This window comes from Ursus americanus, chromosome 9 (genome assembly GCF_024610735.1).
Source record: "Ursus americanus isolate L20-20 chromosome 9, mUrsAme1.1.p, whole genome shotgun sequence".
Lineage (NCBI taxonomy): Eukaryota > Metazoa > Chordata > Mammalia > Carnivora > Ursidae > Ursus > Ursus americanus.
This window is the reverse complement of record NC_142135.1, coordinates 43,075,438-43,100,715: the sequence shown is the minus strand read 5'-3', so window position 1 is coordinate 43,100,715 and position 25,278 is coordinate 43,075,438. Positions and strand designations below refer to the sequence as shown.

The 25,278-nt window shown below is 38.5% G+C and overlaps 1 protein-coding gene and 1 pseudogene across 2 annotated transcripts in view; both read left to right on the top strand.

The window, feature by feature from the left end:
* The window catches only part of LRRC69 (leucine rich repeat containing 69), a 78,688-nt gene that overhangs the window by 11,765 nt on the left and 41,645 nt on the right, over positions 1 to 25,278 (top strand). The window contains exons 2-5 of one of the 2 annotated variants that reach the window (XM_045805639.2): positions 5,655 to 5,781; positions 9,458 to 9,530; positions 15,774 to 15,969; positions 18,696 to 18,767. The exons of the other annotated variant lie outside the window; for it this stretch is intronic. Coding sequence (XP_045661595.1) covers positions 5,655 to 5,781; positions 9,458 to 9,530; positions 15,774 to 15,969; positions 18,696 to 18,767 — 468 coding nt within the window. The remainder of the gene's footprint in view (positions 1 to 5,654; positions 5,782 to 9,457; positions 9,531 to 15,773; positions 15,970 to 18,695; positions 18,768 to 25,278) is intronic. 2 annotated transcript variants of the gene reach the window in all.
* On the top strand, positions 7,614 to 8,917 carry LOC148109459 (MOB kinase activator 2 pseudogene; annotated as a pseudogene).

The following is a 25,278-nucleotide window of genomic DNA, read 5'->3' as shown; positions in this document are numbered from 1 at the left end:
CAGATGTTTTTGTTTCATATTTCATTGAAAAGAAAAACAGGTACTTTCGGTCAGGAACTCCCTCATCTTTCTATCACCAAATCCATCCACAGCCCTGATCTGCATGTACTCTCTTCACCTTCCTTCCTACAACCTCAGTGAAGAGTCCCTGCTCTTATGCAGAGCCAGCACCCACTTATACTTTGGATCGTATCCTCTCTCATTTGCTAAAGGATTTTGATTCTGAAATGATCCCTCTGCGTACATCATTAGTTTCTCGTTCTCTGCAAATTATTTCCAACGGCATGTAAGTAAGCTGTACTGTCTTTTATTTTCAAAGAAAAACCCTCCAGCTGCCTGCTAATTTTCTAAGATCCCCTCATAGCAAAAGTTCTTAAAAGAATTGTCTATTACCCATTATCTTCACTTTTTCACATTTTCTCTACAGCCCACTTCAATCAGAGTTGCTTCCCCAACACTTCACCCCTATTGGCAAGGTCACTAATGATTTTCATGTTGCTAAATCCAGTGGCTTTATTTCTGCTTTTATTCTACTTAACTTTCCCCTATGGTGTGGCCTGCATCTTCTTTTTAAAAATAGCTTTGCATGAGAGACTATGGACTCTGAGAAACAAACTGAGGGCTTTGGAGGGGAGGGGCGTGGGGGAATGGGATAGGCTGGTGATTGGTAGTAAGGAGCGCACGCATTGCATGGTGCCATGGGTGTTATACACAACTAATGAATCATCGAACTTTACATAAAAAACCAGGGATGTACTGTATGGTGACTAACATAATATAATAAAAAATATTTTAAAAAATATATAAAAATAGCTTTCTTTTTCTTTTCTTTCCTCTTACCTTCTGTGACACTATGTATCTTGGAGTACCTAAGTCATAGATTTTTGTAATTTATTGAGGTTGTGCTCTCAGAAGAAACCTATACAAAGTGTGAGGAAGCAGAACAGAGCAGGGAAAGAATCAAGGTTAAGATCTGATTTCAGGAGACATTTACCCTTAGCTTTATCGCATCAGAGTTCTGGAACATGCCTTGCACCACAGAGGCAAAGGGATTATATGTTACATCCCTGCATTCATTATGGGATAGAGGCCACCCTGAGAAGATGGAGTAGAGGCATAACCTTCCAGGCATCTCCAGGTAATGCATCTCCCAGTAGCCAAGGGAAATTATTCAGAGAAGGATGCAGTAGAAAGTCCTCAGCAGAAGTCCAGTTCCTGAGGATTGAGCACTGTCTCAATAAAGGAGATCTGCCACACCAGATGCTGCAGGTGTCCCACCCTCCCTGCTTACCTCCCTGGCCATTCCTTCTCCTCTGCTAGGCTCAATCCTCTCTTCACACTCTCACTCCCGGTGATCTCTTACAATCCCACAAGATACCTTTTACTTGGTGAAGGCTCAAATTTAACCCTCTGGTCTTGACCATGTTAGAGAGTTTTGATTTGCATTTACAACTGCCTACTTAATATTTCTACTTTAAGGTCTAAAAGGCATCTTAATTTTAATATGGATAAAACAGATCTCTTGGTTCCCTGTCCTTCCCCCAACCTGCCCTTGTCCTACTTGTCCTCATCTCAGGTGTTAATGCTCAAAAGCTTGATTCTATCCATGGTTCCTCTCTTTCTCTTACATCTCACAGGAATCTGGCCCTACTTCCAGAACATATCTCACACTCATCCACTTCTTTCCACCTCCATCACCACTATTCTAGCCCAAACCATCCTCATTTCTCAGCCTGACCACTGCAGTCATGCCTCTGAAGAGTGTGCTATCTCTGCTCTTTATCTCTTGCTCCCCTGAAGACTATTCTGCATACAGCTGTCAGAGAGCTCCTGTTAAGACATACACCAATTAATACTATATTTGTTCAAAACCCTACGGTCATTTCTCACTTCACTTAGAGCAAAATCCCAACCCTTCACCCTGGTTTACAAAACCATGTACAGTCTGGCCCAAGTATACCTTTGCAACCTCATGTTTTGCTGGGTTTACCCATTATGCTCAGCCACGTCAACCACTTCTCTTGGTTCCTTAACTATGCCAAGAATGTTCCTGTTTTGGGGTTTTTATTTTGGCCATTTCTTTTTTCTTATCATCATTCAGATCTCAATTTAAATAACAACTTCTAAGACAAGCGTCCCTGATCAACGAATCACTATCCCTTCATTCTTTTATTATATACAGAGCACTTAATGCTACCCAATGTTTTTCTTATTTTCTTATTTTTTAGACATTCATTCACTTTTTTGTCTTTTTTAATTTTAGTTAACATACAGTGTATTATTAGTTTCAGGGGTAGAATTTAGTGATTCATCAGTTGCACATAACATCCAGTGCTCATTATATCAAGTACCCTCCTTAATGTCCGCCACTCAATTACCCCATCCCCCCCATCCACTTCCCCCCCCCACAGCAATGCTCAGTTTGTTCTCTAGAGTTAAGAGTTTCTTATGGTTTGCCTCCCTCTCTGTTTTTACTTTATTTTTCCTTCCCTTCCCCTATGTTCATCTGTTTTGTTTCTTAAATTCCAATATGGGGGCACCTGGGTGGCTCAGACTGTTAAGTGTCTGCCTTCTGCTCAGGTCATGATCCCAGAGTCCCGGGGTCAAGATCCAAGTTGGGCTGCCCCCTCAGCAAGGAGTCTGCTTCTCTCTGCCCCTCCCCCCACTTGTGTGTGCACTCTTGCTCTGTCTCTCTCAAATAAATAAATAAAATCTTAAAAAAATAAATTCACATAAGAGTGAAATCATATGGTATTTATCTTTCTCTGACTGACTGACTTCACTTAGCATAATACCCTCTACTTCCATCCACGTCATTGCAAATAGCAAGATTTCATTATTTTTTGATGGCTGAGTAATATTCCATTGTATGTATATATACCACATCTTCTTTATCCGTTCATCTGTCAATGGACATCTGGGCTCTTTCTGTATTTTGGCTGTCGTGGACATTGCTGCTATAAACATTGGGGTGCATGTGTCCCTTTGAATTACTGTTTTGTGTCCTTTGGATGAATGCCTGGTAGTGCAATTACTGGGTCATGGGTAGTTTTAACTTTTTGAGGAACCTCCATACTGTTTTCCAGAGTGGCTGCACCAGTTTGCATTCCCACCAACAGTGTAAGAGGGTTCCCTTTTCCCTGTATCCTCACCAACATCTGTTGTTTCCTGAGTGGTTAATTTTAGCCATTCTGACTGGTGTGAGGTGGTATCTCATTGTGGTTTTAATTACAAATTTCCCTGATGATAAGTGATGTTGAGCATTTTTTCATGTGTCTGTTAGCTCTTTATATGTCTTTGTTGGAAAAATGTCTATTCATGTCTACTGCCCATTTCTTGACTTTTTTTTTGGGGGGGTGGTGAGTTTGATAAGTTCTTTATAGATTTTGGATACTAGCCCTATATCTGATATGTCATTTGCAAATAACTTCTCCCATTCTGTAGGTTGCCTTTTAGTTTTGTTCACTGTTTCCTTTGCTGTGCAAAAGCTTTTTATTCTGATGCAGTCCCAACAGTTCATTTTTGCCTTTGTTTCCCTTGCCTTCGGAGATGTATCTAGCAAGAAGTTGCTATGGCTGAGTCAAAGAGGTTGCTGTTTGTGTTCTCTAGGATTTTGATGGTTTCCTGTCTCACATTTAGGTCTTTCATCCATTTTGAACTTACTTTTTGTGTATGGTGTAAGGAAATGGTCCAGTTTCATTCTTCTGCATGTGGCTGTCCAATTTTCCCAACACCATTTGTTGAAGAGACTGTCTTTTTTCCATAGGATATTCTTTTCTGCTTTGTCAAAGATTAGTGGACCATATAGTTGTGGGTCCATTTCTGCATTTTGTGTTCTGTTCCATTCACCTATGTGTTTTTGTGCCAGTACCATACTGTTTTGATCACCACAGCTTTGTAATATACCTTGAAGTCTAGAATTGCTATGCCTTCAGACTTGCTTTTCTTTTTCAAGATTGCTTTGGCTATTCAGGGTCTTTTGTCGTTCCATACAAGTTTTTGGATTATTCGTTCTAGCTCTGTGGAAAATGCTGGTGGTGTTTTGATAGGGATTGCTTTAAATGTATAGATTGTTTGGGGTAGTATAGACATTTTTACAATATTCATTCTTCCAAACCACTAGCATGGAATGTTTTCCCATCTTTGTCTCATCTTCAATTTCTTTCAGAAGTGTTTTATAGTTTTTGGAGTACAGATCTTTTATCTCTTTGTTTAGGCTCATTCCTAGGTATCTTAAAGTTTTTCATGCTATTGTAAATGGGATCAATTCCTTGATTTCTCTTTTTGTTCCATCATTGGTGTAGAGAAATGCAACAGATTTCTGTATGTTGATTTTGTATCCTGTGACTTTACTGAATTCATGTATCAGTTCTGGCAATTTTTTGGTAGAGCTTTTCTTGTTTTCTACATAGAGCATCACGTCTTCAGCAAATAGTGACTTCTTTGACTTCTCCTTTGCTGATTTGGATGCCTTTTATTTCTTTTTGTTATTTAATTGCTGAGGTTAATACTATGCTAAATAATAGCAGTAAGAATGGACATTACTGTCATTTTCCTGACCTTAGGGGAAAAGCTCTCAGTTTTTCTCTGTTGAGGAAGACATTAACTGTGGGTCTTTTATATATGGCCCTTATGATGTTGAGGTATGTTCCCTCTATCCCTACTTTGTGGGAGGTTTTTATCAAGAGTGGATGCTGTACTTTGTCAAATACTTTTTGTGCGTCTATTGAGAGGATCATATGGTTCTTATCCATTCTTTCATTAATGTGGTGTATCACACTGATTGATTTGCAACTATTGAACCACCCTTGAAACCCAGGAGTAAATCCCACTTGATCGTGGTGAATGATTGATTCTTTTAATGTACTGTTGGATTCAATTTGCTAGTATTTTGTTGAGGATTTTTGCCTCCACGTTCATCAGGCATATTGGCCAGTAGTTTACTTTTTTGGTGGAGTCTTTGTCTGGTTTTAAGGTCAAGGTAATGCTAGCCTGCCAGAACAAGTTTGGAAGTTTTCCTTCCATTTCTATTTTTTGGAACAGTTTCAGAAGAATAGGTAGTAACTCTTCTTTAAATATTTGGTAGAACTGCCCTGGGAAGCCATCCTGCCCTGAACTTTTGTTTGTCGGGAGATTTTTGATTACTGTTTCAATTTTATTGCTGGTTATCAGTCTGTTCAAATTTTCTATTTCTTCCTCTTTCAGTTTTGGTGGTTTATATCTTTCTAGGAATTTATCCATTTCCTCCAGATTGCCCAATTTGTTGACATATAATTTTTTTGTGGTGTTGGTCGTGATCTCTCCTCTCTCATTCATGATTTAATTTATTTGGGTCCTTTCTCTTTTCTTTTGGATAAGTACTGGCTAGGGGTTTATCAATTTATTAATATTTTTCAAAGGACCAGCTCTGGTTTCATGATCTGTTCTACTGTTTGTTTGTTTGTTTTATTGTTGTTGTTTCTGTATCATTGATTTCTGCTCTAATCTTTATTATTTCTCTTTTGCTGCTTTAGGATTCATTTGTTGTTCTTTTCTTTTCTATTTTTTTTTAAGCTCCTTTAGGTGTAAAGTTATCAGCGAAGTTCTTAATTATTTCTTCATCTCATTTGAAGGTGAATAATGCATGAGTTCATTAAATTTCTGTATGTTTACAGTTGACAGTACTAAATCTGGGAAACAACCTTTTGGAAGAAATTCCAGAAGAGATGAAATACCTTACATCCCTGAAGAAGCTTCATTTATTTGGAAATAAGATTTGTAAATTTGCATCTGGAGCATGTGGTAAGTTAGTCAAAGAAGAGCACCATTATGGAATGAAACTTAATCTCCTTATATTGAACAAGTGAAAAAGTAAAAAGAGAAATTTTACCTTTTAATCTTTTTGTTGCAGATATTTATTCATTATTCTTGAAATTAAGGAATTTGGGGGACAATAGTTTTTTTCAACTATTGTATGTTTCTCTAATGTGGACCTAAATCAGAATCAGTGTACATTTACTCTTGACTCTGGAGGCCCTTTCTCTGTGCCTGAGTTTCCTGAGAGGAAACTGGTTGAAAATCAATCAAGAAAAGCTCTTCTTGTTCTTTTTATTTTGTATTGTCTCAATATTAAGCTACAATATTTGATCAAGATGCTAAGTTTAAAATCAAAGGAGAATTTGAAAGAAAAAAATATAAGATCCAATACTTGGCATTTTTTTTTTTTTTTGGTGTTTCCCTTCAATTTATAATATCTCCAATTAATAGGACACTTTTCCTAGTTAATATAGGTAGAGTGCGCTTAAGGACAAAATACATGACAAAGAGACCTGGGTGATTCTTTATAGCTTCATTGACTCATGTATAGCACTTCATCATTCTATGTCTTTGTCTCTATTAGTAAAACTAAAGATATGTTATGTGGACTTTTGAGACATAGGTGCTAGATATAATCACTGTCATCATCAAGCAGCATTTATTAAGGGTATTACTGCATGGGGTGCTAAATTAGGGGAATTTCTGGCAAATAGCACAAATAGACTTGGTACAATCTCTTTGCTTTAAAATCTCAAATCATGTATCTTGGAGAAATATGTTTTTTAAAATAAGAACTGTAGGGATGCCTGGGTGACTCGGTCAGTTAAGCGCCTGCCTTTGGCTCAGGTCATGATCCCAGATTCCTGGGAGCAAGTCCCGTATTGGGCTCCCTGGCTTCTCCCTCTGCCTGCCATTTACCCTGCTTGTGCACTCTCTCTCTCTCTGACAAATAAATATATAAAATCTTTTAAAAAAGTAAGAACTGTAACAAACAGTTATTGATGCTTGTGCACATTATATATGCAAACCATAGATTCAGGGTTCAATTACAGTTTACTTAGGAAGAAAACAGTTTACAAAAGAAAAAAATTAAGGGCATGAAAACAAACACAAATTTATAAACTATTTTATAAACTATACTGAGGGGACAAACTTAGGTAAAACCCAACTTATATAATTAATATTAAGCAACCTAATTAATGCTAATTTAGGTTTCCATAAAGAAAATTTTTTTCTTGTGTGCCCTTAAATTTGAGGTAAGATATATGTAACCTGTGTACAGTGCCTATAGATGTCTGTAGTTTCTGTATTTCTTGCTTTTGGGCTGTTGAACTTTGAAAAGCCCATGTGAGTGACATAAAATATGTTTTATGTTGTGTTCTTACTATCGAAGAGCAGAAATAGTTTGGTGTCAGGGAGTTGAGCACTACCCAGCATGTATTACATGACCCAGTCCCCTGACCAGACCAGACTGGGCTGGGGCTAGACTTGTGTCCCAAGGTAGGCCAGTGTTAGTCTCCTTCTTGGGAATTATGATAGAATCTAAAACATTCTAACTGGTCTGAGCTAATCACATGAACTAAGACAGTGATTGCAACTGGTGGCCCGTGAGCTGAAACTGGTTCACAAATAAGTTCATTCTGTTTTGACTGCCTTTTAAAAACTTTGAATTTGGGTACCAAAACTTGCAAATCAGAAGAGTTCATTAAAAACAATTGGATCTCTTGCTCATTTTTGTCTGCCCGTTTTAAAAAAGAAAGACTAGGCAACATTGGAATCACATTCCCACAGGATAGCAATGGCCAGGGGCAGGCTGAATGGCAGCTGCCCTGTTAGGTAAGGCAGCTGCTCACCAATTCAGCACACTCCTGCCAGGTACACTCCCGCCAGGGCCACTGAATTATCTTCTCAGTTCCTGTAGACATTTCAGTTTGAGAACAGTCCACCCTGTCTGTGAATATTCAAACGCAGGAGCTGTAGGATGGCTATGAACATATGGAAAACTAGAGAAATCTGCTCAAAAGAGAAAGCCTGGGGAGTGGAAAAAGGAGGTGTAGGGGGGAGAGAGAGAGAGAATATAAAGACGAAGCTGAGAGAAGCTGTAATGAGAAATAAACCTGTGTTCTGCAGAGACGCCCTGAGAATGTATCCATTAGACTTTGAGAAACTCGTGGGGGAGACAGAGTATTAGCCTGGAGCTTGGTGTGGGTGTCCTTGGATATCACAACTTAGTTCAGTGGTTCAGAAGAAGAGGACACCCAGGCATAACCATTTCTGTGACTGCCAAGAACAATCAAAAGGCATATACACACACACACACACACACACACACATCCAATACGTATATATAAGCCTATAATCATGTAGCATTACATATAGATAACATGTATATATACATATATTTATATTAATATGATTCCCCCAACCCTATGGGCTAAGGGCCCAGTGTGTTGGGTGGCCGGCACAGCCATGGCCAAACCTGACAGGGAGAAGCCTGCCGTGGAGATGTACCTGAAGCTGCCTTGAGTCACCGGCTTCGAGTTTAAGGGGCTGGTGGTGCTGCCTCGGAAGATGGACCTCAAAGAGCTGCTGGTGAGCCACATGGTGACCTTTTCCCACTGGCCGGCCTGCAGTATAGCACCATCTCAGAATTCCGCGCAGGAGAGGCGTGCCTGACCATGCCATGTGCGACACACAGTGCTGCCAGTCCGACGAGCGGGGAAGAAGGACAAGTGCACAGGCCCCCAGTCCGTCCCCTTTGCCTTGAGCTCTGCGCAGAGGTTGTTGGCCGAGGAGGACCTAGTCCCGACAAAATGCGGCAGAGAATGCCTCAGCTCCTTCACACCGCTGGTGAAGAAGATCCCTAAGTACTCGCACCAAGAGCTAGCTCGTCTACTAGTCCCTCTTCAAGGACACGCTGGCCCTGGAGCCGCGAGGGCACTTGTTGACACTGTATGTCCACTTCTCCCGCCTCTCCAGGGAGTTCCACCTGCGCAGCCGCAAAGACAGCGCCGTCGTGGGCCACCTGCCCGAGGTGCTGTACGGCTGTGGGGCTGCGTCGGAAGCGCAAGAGCGACGGGGCGCAGAACCTGCCCGACAGGCGTGCACACGTGCGGACTGACGGGCGTACGCGGGCCTGCGTGAGTGTGCGCGCACGTGCTGGGCTCGCTCACGGGAGGTCTGCGAGACTGTGCCGCGCGCTGCCCACGCACGTCCCCCAGCCGCGCGCGGGACAAGAAGCTGGTGGCTGGCGCCTTTGACCGCTCTCCGCGTGTGGTTTTTCTGATGAATGGGTGAATGCCGCCTGTAAGGAGGACCCTTTGGACTTCATTTATTCGCTCAACAAGCATTTATGGGACAGCCCTTGTGAGTTAAAACTAAAACAAAATAACCCTGGGTTCAGGTGCCTCTTTGTTTCTGATTCCAGTTCGTGGTGAGCCTGGTTGTACTCGCTGCTCTTGGGTGCCGTGATTTAGCTTTTTAACTTGGTGATGAATTCCCTGTACTTTGCTTAAGCTAGTTTAAGAGGGTATCTGTCACCAACAACCCCAAGAGCCTTGGCCAAGGCGAGAAACCAGAAGGAAAACAACGGTATATAGAAAAGTGCCTACAAGTTATTCTCTAAGAGATAGCTAACGTGACAAAAATGATTTTCCCACAGATGGCTTACAAAATTTGATTCTGCTTAACCTGAACAACAATCAGCTCACACGGATTCCTCAAGAAATCAGCAGGTAATTTTGTTTATAGCGAGACTTGGTTAAACATGCCTTCACCAGCCCCACCCTGGCCCTCTGAACCTCAACCTCATTGCCTGGCCTCAAGTCCCTGTGGGGTTTGTACATGGCAAAGAGGCATCTGAAGAACTGATGCAAGCCACTAATTCTAAGCAGACGATTTTTTGAACACCTCAGGGAAATGAGAACTAGCATGACTTGGTGTTCTAAGTGTAAAAGGGGGGGGGGTTGAAACCTAAAGTTCTAAAGTTGATTACATTATTGATTTCCTAACTCTGGGATTCTTGGAGTTTGCTCTGATGCAGAATTGGGGACATTAAATTTTATTTCAGAAAGTACTGGAAACCATTTTCAGCTTGATGGGAAAGGTAATGTGAAAGCAAAGTGTTGAAAATCAAGATAGCATTTTCATTAAAAACCCCCACATTTTATTATCGTTAACAACAACAACAAAATGCTGCACATCTTATCCTGCACATCTGCACAGATGGGCTGCTGTTACAGTGGCTTTCTGGAGCCAGCTGAGGGCCTCGTCCTTCTGCAGGCAGAACACTCTCTTGGGTTTTCCTTTGACAGATGGAGAGAAAACCCTACTTGGGTTTACTTGACTTTGGAGACTTTCTTTATTGCCTGTTGAACAGAAACAGATGTATTACAACATAAGAGCATCCAGATTTTTAAAGGATACAAAACTATGAACAGTCCTTAACAAAGGAATTTGTGCAGCACCTAAAGTCTATTCCAATTCACTTGTCTATACTTCTAGCCAATATATTATGCTTCCCAGGGGGATTTTCACAGAGAAAGAAGTGTTTTAAGTCAGAGTAACTAGAAAAAATTTTAAGTGATCTAATTTCTGAAGAAGACAACTATAACAATGAAAATGCCAATAGTTGTTTGCTTGCCCTTTCGTTTATTCAGCTTATCAATGGATTGTGTATCAATGATATAATGAAGAAAGGGAAGATCTGGCAAACTAGGTCATATCTTTGTGCAGCTAGCCTTGTGACTTTGGGCAAGTAACTTAACTGCACCTTAGCTTTCTTATCTCTAAAGGAAAAATTTTGAGTAGATGAACTTCAAAACCTTTACAGCTATAACATATTATGATTTCACAATTTATTAAGCTTAGATCTGATTGGAGTATTAAGTATAATAGTCAAAGAACCATATAAATCTATAGTGCCATGTTAGAAGATGAATTGAAATGAAAGCTTTCACTGAAAAATCTAGGATTGCAAAATGTATAAGTCTACATTATTTTATAGATAATTCTGGATTGTCTGTATTCTGGCTTGTCCTATATGGAAGCTGATTGGTCACCTACTCAAGCAGGATTCCATTTTCTGACCTTGGGAAAGTTTCTTCACCTTCCCATACTTTACTGTCTTCACCTGCAGCATGAGGACAATAATAGTGTCTATGAATAGGGTTGTTTTGACCGTTAAGTAGGCAAATTTGTCAAAAATGTTTAAGATTGAGCCTGGGACATAGTAAGTGCTCAGTGGATGTTAGCTTTTCTTATTATGGGTTGTTATTTTTATTCTTTTTGTTCCTCCCTTTCATTTCTTTTTAGAGATGAGAGATTGACCTACTGGTGAATTTGGGAAAACCGTTGAGTGTACATGGCTCAGTGTCCTCCTTTTACTCTGCCATCAAGTAAGCAGCTTCCCTAGCAGGCAAAGCTGTGACTGTGTGGGAATGTTTAATTCAGGGAAGGATTGGTAGGGAGCCTGGGAATGTTTGAGTCAGCTCTCTGCTGATGTGTGATTCCCTTCTTTCCAAATCCTATATCTTGTATCTCCATTTGTTTAGAACCCGGGAAGGGGAGAGCTCTGTTTGTTGGCTTACTTAAACTACAGAGTATTGGTTCATGGACTTGGAGTTAAACCTGGACAGGTGAGAGTTTTGCTCCTAAACAACTCTGTCATGGGCTGCACAGCCACATAAGAAAAAGGAGAATGTGGGCATCCTGGGGACAGAATTTCTCTGAAAGAAAGAAAGGGGGAAAGGAAGGGGCTAAGCCAGTGGGCTCAGTTCTTTCTCCAAATTCACCACTCAGTGCAGTTACTCGTCAGCCTACTAGAGAGGAAGGGGGCAGGGAGAAGCGCAAGTGTGCCTCCTGTAGTTTTCTCTTGGAAGAGGGCAAGTTTTCCCTGCTCCGGGAAATGGAAACAAAAACACATACTTGTTTTCCCTTCTGCTCTTTACTCAACCTATGAATGATTACAGTAGCTTCTGAGCTCAGTTTCATGCCTTGGAATAACCACAAAATGAAAAACCAACTGCCATAGTAGTAATTCAGAATAGAATCAATTAAAGTCGTGATTATAACAGTGATTAGTGAAGAAAATTCCTTGTCCCTTTCTCCACAGGACTTACTCCACACACTTTCAATCTCTTGTAACACTGGGTCGTCCAGTTTTGACCCTATATTCTTTCTGCAAATGACTTTGCTACTTATTTTTCTGAGAAATGTGGACTCCCTCCTTCCCTGCTTTTCAGCCTCTTTATCTTGCCTTAAGTAGACCTTAAGACAAAGTCTACTTCTTGCCTTTTCTCTCTTGCTCCCTCATTCTCCCTTTTATAGTCAAACTTCTCTAAACTGACATCTATCGCGTTTGTTTTCTACTTAACCCCTTAAAATTCTCTTTTTCCCTTTTTATTGTACTTAATATTATTTTTAAAGACCACCAGTGTCCTTTGGGCAATCAAATCTAATGGCCTTTTCTCTCTGCTGAATACAAACTACACAAAAATCACGAGTGTTCCATTGAATGAGTTTTGACCCATGTACGCACACCAATAAGGTATTGAACATTTCCTTCAAACCACAGATTTCCTCGTGCACACTTCCTGAATTCTTACCTCTCATAAGCAACTACTATTCTGACCTCTACCTCTACAAATCAGTTTCACTTGTTCTAGAGCTAAATAAGTAGAATCATATAGTCTGTATTCTTTGTTTCTGTCTTCTCCTGAGCATAAACATTTTTTGAGATTCACCTTATTGTTGCATTTGTCAGCAATTTGTTGTTTTTTGTTTATCCCCAGAAGCATTTCATTGCATGAATTATGCCACAAGTTATTTTTGCCTACTCATGGACATTTGGTTTATTTCCCATTTGGAGCTATTATGAATTAAGCTATTATAAATATTCTTGTGGAAGTCTTTTGGTGGACCTATGTTCAATTTATTTTTCATTTCAGTTTCTAAGAGTAGAGTTGTAGAGTCATGGAGTAGGAGTATAGGTGTATATGTTAATGTATTAAGAACGCCAATAGTTTTGCAAAATGGTTGTGCCATTTTACATTCCAGCAGTTTTTAAAATGTTAACCATTGCAGTAGGTATGAAATCCTATATCATGGTCGTTTTAGTTTGCATTTCCCTGATGTCTAACGACAGTTGAGCACTGTTTCATGTTCTCATTCCCCATTTTTGTGTCTTATTTTGTGAAGTGCTCATATCAAGTATTTTTTCCACTGAAAAAAATTTGTATTTTTTTCTTTCTTAGCATTGAGTTGTAAGAGTTCCTTATGCACTCTGGATACAAGTGCTTTGATAAGTGTATGTATTGTAGATATCTCTTCTAGTATATGGCTTGCCTTTTATTTTCTTAACAGTACCTTTAGAGGAACTGAAGTTTCTAACTTTGATGAAGGCCAATTTATAAATACTTTTATTTTAAGATTAGTGCTTTCTGTGGCCTTTTAAGGAAATATTTGCCTACCCCAGTTATCAAGATATTATCCTATATTTTCTTCTATAACGTTTATAGTTTTAGTTTTTATATTTAGGTCTATGATTCATCTCAAATTAATGCTTATGCATAGTGTGGGGTAATAGTCAAAGTTCACTTTTTTCCCACATTATCCTATATTTTCTTCTACAAACTTTATAGTTTTAGTTTTTATATTTAGGTCTATGAGTCATCACAGATTAATGTCTGTGTGTGATGTGGGGTAATGGTCAAAGTTTATTTTTCCCCATATGTTTATCTAGTTGTTCTAGCACCAGTTGTTTAAAGACTGTCTTTTTTTAATTGAATTGCCTTGACACCCCCAAAATCAAATAACCCTTTATGTGTCTATTTGGCTCTCCCTTCTATTGCATTGATCTATTTTTCTATAATTTCTCTAAATCCTATCTTAATTACTGTAGCTGTATTGTAAGCTTTGGAATCAGTTAATACGAGTCCTCTGACTTCGTGTTTTTTATAATAGTTTTGGTCACACTAGGTACTTTGAATATCCATGTATGTCTTAAAATTGATTTGTCAGTTTTTACACAAGGAAACCATTCAGATTTTTATCTGGCAGAGCGCCTAGGTGGTGCAGTCGATTGAGCGTCCAACTCTTGGTTTCAGTTCAGGTCGTGATCTCAGGGTTGTGAGGTTGAGCCCCGAGTGGGGCTCCATGCTTAGCACAGAGTCGGCTTCAGACTCTCTCTCCCTCTCCCCACTGTGCACACTCTCTCTCTAAAATAAATAAATAAATCTTTAAAAAAGATTTTTATTTGGGCTAAGTTGAACTGTAGATCAATTTGGGGAGAACTGGCATCTTAGCAACATTGTTTCTTTTTATATGTGGACAAGACATATCCCTACTTTTATTTAGAGTTCTTTTAAATTTTCTTAGTAATAATTGACAGTTTTCGGTATAGAGGTATCTCATATCCTTTGTTAAATGTTTTCCTATTTTATAGTGTGTTTTTTTAATGGGATTTTTAGAACTTTTATTTTCCAGTTTTTGTGGCTACAGTATAGAAATACAATAGATATTTTAAATGGCGACTTTGTAATCTATGACCCTGCTTCTGGTTCTAGTAGGTTTGTTAGTTTGTATTACCTCTCTTTAACATTTAAAGTGTTGACCGTCTCTTTAATTTTGAAATACTTTCCTCCCGTACCTTTAAAGATTCCTTGTTAACCTGGTTCGTATCCTGTTTCTCTACTCATGCCTTCTTCAGGCTTTTTTGTTTTTGTTTTTGTCAGATGTTCACATTCCTCAAGAGTCTTTCCCACTTGATGCTTCTCTCACTTCTCCTGCCCTTTTTGTTCTTCTCTTGCTCTTCCTGTCAATCTCATCTATTCACATGGCTTTCCTTGACAGGGTTGTAGTTTTCCCCCAGTCCCCTTCACCTGCCCTGACCACTTCCCTACCTCCAGGCCACCTTTTTTAATCATCTAAAAAACATCACCTCATTCTGTTATTACTTTAATCTCAACACATTGGACCTTGAGATTGTTGTATCTTTTCATTCTTTGCTTTGCAAATAGACACATCTGCATTTGAATCTTGACACTGTTATTTACTAGCTGGGTCATTTGGACAGGTTGTTTACTGTCTCTGATCCTTTATTTTCCTCATCTCTAAATTAAGGGTAATAATTCCAGCCTTAGGGTTGTGCGGATGATATAGTTTAATGCACAGGTACATAGTTGATGCTCAACATTACTAAATGTTTTTGCTTCTTTATTCAACATATTAATATTTTCTCAGCTTTCTGTGCCCCCTCTGTTGCCCTGATTTTACAAGTTCTGTTATTCAAAGCCAAGTTCAAATGTTTATTCTTCCAAAATGCTTATCACAGCAGTGTCAGGATGACCGAGTGGTCTAGGGTGCCAGACTCAAAATGCTTATGATATACCTCACTACCCTACCTGCAAGTAGAAACTCAAATTTCCTTAATCCCTTTCGCCCATTCTGATGGCCTTTCCTATCTTCATTTTATGGCTCTAATATCTCCTTCTAGACCATGGTATCTGTAAGGGCAGAATTTGTGGCTGATTCATCTTTGCATCTTCTGCAGCAACTAAGTAGTTCTCACATCTGTTTGGTGCAGGATATTTAATCTGTATCTATAGCTCTATCCATTTATATCACTGTATATATGTATGTGTATATTTGTGCATGTCTATGTCCTCCTTTGTCCTCTGGCTTCCTCTTCAACATAGCCAATGTATACATACAAAAAGTGAAACTAGAGTTTTCTCTCTCTTAAATCAAGGTTTTGATTACATAAAATTCTTTTAACATAAGTTATCTGATTATAAAATATCTCTAAAAGTTAAATTATAGTAAAGATTTTTTATGCTCAAAGTATTTGTAGTAGTTGTGATCCTGTGACTAAAGTAAGGCTCAGATAAGCTACAAGAAAATGAATTGACACATGGCTTCTGATAAGTACAATGGACTTCTTATTCTCATGAATTTCATTCATATACTTTATTTTTTAGATTAAAAAGCCTTATATATTTGAGTATAAATCATAACCAGCTAGCCAGCATTCCTAAAGAACTCTGTTTTCTTAAGAATCTTTTTGAACTTCAACTTACCTACAATCAGCTCATTTGCATACCTGAAGAGATTAAGTGCTTGAAGAAGCTCCAGAAGCTGCTTCTGGTCAGGAACAATATTGAAGTTTTGCCAGAGGTAAGCAAAACATGGAACCAGATTTTCTTGGGGAAGAATTCATTATGACACAATGGGGAGTGGTTATGGAATAGGTTTGGACATCTGAGTACAAGCCATCATTTGTTTCCCTCCAATTAGTCATAGTCAGTTCCCAAAGCCCTATGACAAAAGAGGGTTATAACTTGGATAATTCCACATCACTATGGGTACCAGATTTAGTAAATAAAGTACAGGATGCTCACTTAAACTTGAATTTCAGATAAGGAATGAATAATTTTTTAGTATATGTATGTTCCAAATATTGCACGGGACATACTTACACTAAAAAAAAAAATTGTCTGAAATTTAAATTTAAGTGAACCTCTTGTATTTTATTTGGCAACCTTATGTATGGCATAAATTTTAAGTACATTTTGGTTTTGAATTATGTGCTATATATCTTCCATTTTTCCTATATATCTACTCTTCATCTTTTTCCAACATGTTTTGTGCCTGGAAGCCTGACCTGCATGGGCATCAGTAAGCTCCTTTGTCCTCTGGCTTCCTCTTGGATATGGTCAATGAGAACCACTAGTAGGAGGTGAAGGGGCCGGAGGAGAGTGATACCAGATGGTATTCCCATAGTACCCTCCCTGATAGGATGTTGTAAGTTGCCTGCACACTTTTCTGGTAGACCATAATGAATATGGACCATTACTACCTCCCCTTGGCTCTTCAGGCCTGTTGTAGTGAAGAACTCCCTGCTGTTGCCAGCTTTTGAGAACTTTGTGGGAACCTTGCTAAACTTTTATAAATGGTGCTTTATTAAACTCTCTTCAAATTTCCCAGTTTGAGAGTACTGTTTCCTGCTAAGAACTTGTCACTGGGTTTACTTTCCTTCCCTATGCAAATTAAAACTAATTTGATAGGAGGGAATGCATGTCATACAGTAAATTGAGGAATACAAAAAGTAGATCAATTCCTACTGTTTCTCTTTTCTCTCAAGAGGATATTCCCTTTAAAAATTCTGTTCACACTGTAATGTGATATGTGAAAATATAATAATGTGTAGGCTGTAAATAAGTATATTTCAAAAATTTTATTCTTAAATCCCTTAAAAATCCTTATTTCTGTAAATAAGTAAGAACAGTTCCCAAAATAACAAACTAAATCTATTCAAAGTGTAACACCTTCATTTGAGGGAAAAACAGTAACAAATAGTACCAGGATCATTGTCATGAAGCATTATGTTATTTAGTGTTCATAACAAGTCTGTGATGTTGCTTTTCTTATTTACCCATTTTATTTTATTAAAGATTTTATTTATTAGAGCGAAGAGAGAGTGAGAGCACGAGTGTGGGGGAGGGGCAGAAGGAGAGGGAGATGAGCAAACTCCCTCCTGAGCAGGGGGCCTGATGCAGGGCTCAGTCCCAGGACCCTGAGATCATGACCTGAGCCAAAGGCAGACACTAACAGACTGAGCCACTCAGGTGCCCTACCCATTTAAAATAAGGAACCAAGAGGTTATATGACTTGAACGTAGTTTGCAAAGGTCAGAGAAGGGGCTCAAATCCGTGTGTCTGACTTAAAAGTCTGTACTTCAAATCAGTACTCTTACTATAATTTTTTTTTTAATCCTGAGGAGTTTGGACTTTAAAAAATTTAAGTGCTAGGAAGTCCTGTCCTGCATTACTATGTAAAAAATGCCTATAATCATATGTCCTTATTCATTTGATATGATTTACTCTATCATTGTTCTTCTTGGTCTGCATTATAGATGTTAAGGCATTATAGGATATACTCATTTGTTTTGATAATGAACAAATTATGAATCATTTTCTGGTACATTGTATTTTTTTAATTTTAAATTTATTTTTAGATTTTAAAAATTCTATTTATTTAGACAGAGAGAGAGATTGAGCATGGGGGAAGGGCAGAGGGAAAGGAAGAGAGAGAATCTCAGGGACACTCCACAGTGAGTGTGGAGCCCGATGTGGGGCTCCATGCGGGATCCCAGGACCCTGAGATCATGACCTAAAATGAAATCAAGAGTCGGATGCTTAACCACCTGAGCCACCCAGGCATCCCTGGTACATTACAAATTACGTGTTCGTCTGCACATGGGTGTGAATGTATATGCCTATTCAGTTACACTGGGGATGTAGATAGAGACACTAACAGATTTTATTTTATTATTTTTTTTATAAGGAAAGGATTGGGTTAGCACAGTGCTAAGCAAAAGGTAGATGTGAAATAAATGCCTTTGGAGTTATCGATCGAGAGACGTTTTACATCTGTTTTCTGTTTCTCAGACGTTCATTGTATTTTAATTTTAGTAATGTCTACTGAGTTCTCACTATAAGGCCATTCAGTAAGCACTTTCTGATTAGTAACTTATTTAATCCATTTGACAACCATATCAAAGGAGGGGCTTCCATTACCATTTTCATTTTACAAATGGGGAAACTGAAGTACGGAGAGATTAAGAAATTTGTCCATAGTCACATAGTGTCAGAGGTCAGATTTGAACCTACAAGTAGTCTGACTCTTGGCCACCATGTTATGTTGCCCAGGAGTGGTCAGAGGAAATGGAGACCATAGAGAATCTGGCACCCCAGGACATACCCCCAGGAGGAGAGACTGAAGAAATGATCAGGTAATTAGGAAAGATGGTTAATCTCATCAATTTGGAAGTTGGAAGAAATATTTATGATTCTACATATTAGATTTTTAAAAATCTCTCTTTCTTTTGTTTTCTGATACAGGGACTTTGTGATCTGAGAAACCTAAGAATCTTAGACATAGCTGGAAATTTTATTCAGACATTTCCATCAGGAGTAAGTAGATTCTATCTCTATTATAAATGAAACATAACTTTGTTTATTCTATTGAGATTAGAAAAATATGAGCAGTCGTAAAACCTTGTCATAATTGGAACCTTGGATTATACAAATGACTCAAAGATTTGCTTTGTTCTAGAATTTCAAAACCTGTTCTTTCCCATTCCTTCATATGTGTTCTCTGCCTGCTGAAATTGTTTGAACTAAGTGAACTCTGATTGCTATCATAAATATTTTAAACATTTTTTATTTTATACTGCTTTGGTCACCTCAGACTTTTTGAAAATATGACTCTCCAGAACATACATTTTTATCCCTTATAATTAATCCAAGGTGACACTTTTGTTAGTTGTTTTTGAGCCATAAACAATGAAAAATACACTTTTTTCCCATTTGGAAACAAATTTTGACTTTACTATATTTCAAAAAACTGAAGAACAGTTAGTCTTGGCAACGTTTGACTTTTGGGAAAGAAATGGCAGTTTTTCATATTGCAATTTTATATCCGAGCAAGCGTAGTTCCACGTGCAGCGTAATAATTAGAAGCTCATCAATCCAGAAGGTATTCAATAAATAGTTTTTGAGCTATTAAATACTTTTGCTGATTGATCAACTCCAAACTGAGATTTCAGTCCTTTTTACCCTTAGAGAATTTTTTTGCACTGAAGGTGACTCAAATATGAAAAATGGGTATAAAGTCTGTTTTAGAAAAAAAATATAGTTTCTATTGTGTAAAAATACGCATAACATAAAATTTACCATTTGAACCATTTGTAAGTGTGCAGTTCTGTGGTACTGGGTATATATTCACAATGTTGTACAGCCATCGCCAGCTGTCTCCAGAAGTGTTTTGTCTTCTCTAACTCAAATTTTGTTCCCCTTAAACACTCTCTCCCAATTCCTCTCACAGCCACCATTCTACTTTCTGTCTCTACAAATGTGACAACTCTGGGAACCTCATTTAAGTACAATATACCTCATATAAACATACAAAAATTTGTCCTTTTGTGACCATATTTTACTTAACGTAATGTCTTCAGAGTTCATCTATGTTATAGCCTGTGTCAGAATTTCCTTCCTTCCTAAAGGCTGAATACTATTCCATTGTATGTATCCGTCACACTTTGTCCATTCTTCGGGCAGTGGACACAGGGGTTGCTTCTACCTTTTGGCTATAGAGAATAATATAGCTACGAACCTGGGTTGTACAACTATGTTTGAGTTTGTTTTCATTTCTTTTGGGTGTATTATACCTAGAAGTGGAATTGCTGAGTCACATGATAATTGCAGGTTTACTTCTTTTGAAAAGTTTTTATTTAAATTCCAGGTAGTTAGCAGACAGTGTAACATTGATTTCAGGTGTGCGGTATAGTGACTCAGCATCTCTGTATAACACCCACTGCTCCTTACAACAAATGCACTCCTTAGAAATCGCCAGACTATCTTCCAAAAATACAGTTTTGAATGTTTAATGATGGGATGTTGTTAATATGGACCTGGTAAAGGCGATCAGGTCTTACCATCCTGCAAGTCTTAGTTCACCTCTCTCTGCGCTGTGACGCCTTCCATGTTTTCCAAAGCCGTCTTCTGGTGCCGCCACTTCTCTGGTACCATTAGAGTTCATACCACATAGTAGAGTAGTTCTTTTCTGTCTTGTGGGTAGACCGTAAGCTAAGTAAACTACTGAGATTTTTAGTTCCCTCAAAACAATGATTTTAAAATTTTTAAAAACTTGTTTAAGCAGAGATCTTTCTCCAGCTCCTCTTTCCCTCAAGAGCCCAGTTATTTTTCAAATTGCAGCCATTTGAAGAAAAAGTTGACCTGACAAAAGTGAGAAAAGTTTAAATGATGATCACCAGGGAGCATCATGACATTTGCCTTTGATGTGAAGTTTATAACAAAATATCTATAAAACATTCACAGACCTAACAGAAAACTTCGAGTTTCTGGAACACTCGTGATTGGAATCCTCCATTAGTCTAACTGCCTGAACTATCATGACCGTACTTTTCAAATTGAGAAATGGCACTAAAAGTTACATTTCTAAAGCAGTACTTTGAATTTTTTAGTGATTAGTGCACTTGCAAAGCAGTTTTGCATGTTATTAAATATTTATAAGAATTTGATTTTGAATAGTCCACTGAAGAAGACCAATCTGGTATTATTATTCCTGTTTAGCACTGAGGCTCCAGAGAAGTAATTTATCTACAGCAGTTGCCCTTAGGCTTGAGAGGGCATCAGAGTCCCTGGATGACTTGTGAAAAGACAGAGGGCTGGCCCACACCTGTAGAGTTTCTGACTCAGTAGGTTGGGGAGCCTGAGAATTTGCATTCCTGTTAAGTTCTCAGGTGATACTGATGCTGCAAGTCTGGGGACCACACCTGGAGCAGTGATAGAGTTTGGATTTGCACTCAGGATTTTTGGCTGCAAGCCCAGGGCTCTTCCCATGTTAGAACTTGCCTCAGAAAAAAAGAAATACTGAGGAACAAATTCTTTGTCGCAGGAATGACAGTCAGGGGTAGTCTCTGTTATGCTATACAAATAAATGAGACCTTTCTTTTTATCTCACAGGGAGTTTGGGTTGTGAGAGTTTCCCTGTGTCCTTGACTAAAATGATACTCAAGGAACATTCTTTAAACAATACAGGGGTTGTATACTCTGGAAAATACTTTACACAGAAACTGGGATTTTGGTATGTGAACACAAGGAATGCCTATAAAGTTGGAAGCTGAGTTTTACATGTTACTCCTCTTTGGCCACCCTGTGGTTGCACTGGGTGTGTGTGTATCGTTGACACAACTTCTTAGACATTTATTTATCAGCCAATCTAAACATCGAAGAGGAGATTTTTAGCATATGACTTTAAACACTAAATTTTATTTTGGAGAAATTTTGGTCAAATCATCATGATGTAACTTGTGATAGTCTCTAAGTTTTGTCTTTATAAAGTTTCCCATTTACATCAGGTGGTTGTATTTGGCAGTGAGGCTCAGGTCTAGGTAAAATATTTACAAGGACACGTATAAATATGATAACTTATGGGAAAGTGCTTTGCTGAGAGTAGACATCAAAGAAATATGCTTTAAAAGATGTAAACCATAGCTAATGCTACGTTTTCCACGGTTGCTGTTGCCTTCAGTTTCAAATTCATGATACATTCATTCGAAGCCGCGGCCTCCATAAACAGGTTCTGTGTCGGAGTTAAGAATCTTGAATATTTGTATATCCCTAAGGTCTCTAGGCATATAGTGTTTACATAAGAAAAAAAATACAAGGAGGAAACGCCTCATGCAGTGGTGTTGTCATGAGAAAAATATGCTTGGACTATTTATGGGACGGATAATAGTTATAGCACCTATTCCAATTTATCAGTGCCCCCCTTTTTTCCTTCAAGAATTCTTCAGAGTCATTATAAATCAAATTTAAGAACAGTGCAAACACTTTCCCCTTTCACAGTGTGAGAAACACAGGAGAAAAAATATGTAAGTAACTTTCCCAGAAACACAAATCATTTGAATGGCAAAGAGACTATTTGAATCCACTGTTCCCAAACAAAAATTAAATATGCCTAAGTTAGCAATTTACCAGTTGTGTGACCTTGAGCACATAACTCAATCACTTTGTGTTTCACTTTTTTCCCTATGGAAATTGGGGTTATTAATAGCACAACATTGTTGGGAAAGTGTCTGACACAAGAGTTGGTGTTCAGCAAATATAGAATGAATAAATGATTAAATGAGATAATACTTTTACTAGTGCTTGGCCCATGGTAGATAGTAAACGTTATTTTCTTTTTATTTTAAAGTTTTGTCTGAGCTACCTGCCACTGAATCCATCCCAAATGCAGGGACACTTTTGCATCCTTTTAAAAGCCATGAGAGCATCTGAATGATTTTAACTTACCAATAGCAGGATAACCACTGATCTGTAGGTACAGATGTACCGGGGGAGTGGGGGAGTACAGTCTTACAGCACCATACTCTGCTTTCTGTTCTCCATGTGTTTTTTGCCTCAATAGCTGTTCCAAGTTATTTTCCACTGCGGACCCATTTACAGTCTTCTGGCTTACCTCGGTTAAGCAATGAAACAGAACCAACAGACAATTTCCCTGAAGGGGGTCTTTCTTTCCTGGATCTTCACCAGTGATTCTGTTTATTTCTGTCTCATCCTTTTGCTCTGTTCTTGGCTCGCTTGCTTTCTGGCTGTCACACTGGATTCCTCTGAAAATAGGACCCCTCATTACTGAACTCCCTTCTTCTTAGACCCTTTACTCAAATTGTTACCTACTACTTATCCTGATGTCCTTTCTTCCCTCGAATACCTTTAGTTTAAAATGTTTTCTCTGTTTATAGCTGATGCATATCTTGTTATGGTGTCCTTGATTCCAGACACTTGCTTTCATCTAGCATGGCACAGACTCTGGCTTAGTGTCCCTTCAGCCTCATATTTGTCTAATCCATTAAGCCTAACTATTTCACAAATGTTCCCAGTGTCTTTTGTTTTACTTCTCTGTGCTTGATTCAAAGTCAAAATGAAGAAGGCATTTTATTTTTGAATGACTCTCGTTGTTTACAAATGAGGTCTCCTGCCTTCAATAGAATGATTTCTGTATATGAGCAGGTACATACAAATATGTGCACTACACACAGGGAGGCCATTTAGCTTTGGAAGGAGAGAAATAGTTCTGTGAAACTGACCGAACACATGGAGAACAGTTATATAAAATTTCAAAATGTCCACGATCAAGAATGTGCTTGAGTGGTAAAAAGTGCGGTGCAATCGTGGGAAAGGAATTGCCTGGGAAAATGAAATTGTGATGTTTGTCTTGTATCAAAACTTCTATCCAAACTTTTGAAACTCTGTTGCAAGATGTTTAGAAAGTAGCCTAAAAGTTTAAAACTGGTGTGCTCAGAAATGTCCATGAAGCTTGTGTTCAAGGACATCTCCAAACGTCTCCACCATCTACTGATTTGGTTTGAGGTATCCACTTTGCTCAGTAGCCCATGAGAAATTCCATTCGTCCACCTCACCCCCTTTGCTTTCCTGCCTCTTGAACAGCACCATTAGAGATCCATTTTGTTCTTGTTCCCGTATCTATAGTTCTGTCTCTGCTGAATATTAAGGAAAACTGTACCCTATCCTTGAAGCTCATTAAATCCTCTCTAAAATTTGACCTTAATTTGAAAATAATATATTTTCTTTGGTTATCAGTGCTGCCTTCAGTGGCTCAGTTTATTAGGAGATATACATTTAAAACAACATTCAGTGACCTTTAAAAAAAATGGGATACAAGCCAATGCTTGCCTAATGAAAACCCCTTGTGGCCTCTGTGGTTTTATGTAAGTGATGTAAGCTTAGCTAATAGAGAATTAGTGAGTTCCAAAACTTGACTAAATGCCTTGCCTGTCACTACTTTTACGAGAATGAGATCATGTTTTCTGCTCTTTCCTATATGGGGGGAGGCAGGGAGGAGGGTGTCGAATTATATGTGATTGCTTCTTTCACCCTTCGAATTCTAAAATTTCATGAGACAGACTTTTCGAAATGAAAAGCATAGAGAAAATTCATAAAATATTACCCTGGATGCAGTAAGGGTTTTGTTAAAACTCTGGCTCAAAAATTGAGGGCCCTGTTAAGTTACAGGTATAACTGATATTCCCTGCTTAGCTAAAGTAAATAATCCGACTTCTGCCTTTTTATTTCTCTGTGTGCTCTCATCAGAATTAGAGATGGGCTGGTCCTGGACAACTGACTGTTAGTGCTCTGGAGTACCCTGTTCCACATGGTATGGTGGGTGGTGAACAATGTTTAATCTCACTAGTTACTCTTGGCAGTTTTATTGTTCTAGCCAAGTGGCTAAAGAGTGATGGAGGTGACAAAAGAGATGCTTTTTATCTTCAAAATACAGATCCCAAAATTTAAGTAACACATACTTTACTTGTTGAGAGAAAGGGACCACAGGGTTATTTTCTCATAGAGTCAAAGTCAGGGCTACTGTTGTTTTCTGCCGTGTGGTAAAAGCTGAGTTTTAATGATTTCAGAATGAGGGCCAGTGTTTTTCAAGGGGTAAACCTAATAAAAAATGAGAAAAATTTTAAAGAGAGACTTGGACTGAAATTCAGTAATGCAACTCTTATGCAGCCTATTTAAGCATTGATTTTGGTTTAGATGGTGAGTTTTTTCTCCCTCACCCCCCCCACCCCCAAATGTAAGCTCTATGAAAGCAGGGATTTTGTCTTTTCTCACTGATGTATTCCCAACTCCTAGACAGTACGTCTTGCAAACTAGGCACCCAATAAGTACTTGCTAAGTGGACATATGGGTGGATGGATGGATTGGGTGGATATGGACTTTACCTAACAAACAACAGCTTTGTTCTGCTGGAAAATCAAAACTGATTGGTGAGGATAAGTAGCAAAAAAGTTGGTCTAAGGCAGTAATTTTTAACCAGAGAAGATTTTGCCCTTCAGCGCCATTTGGCAGTTATCTGGAGACATTTTTGGTTGTC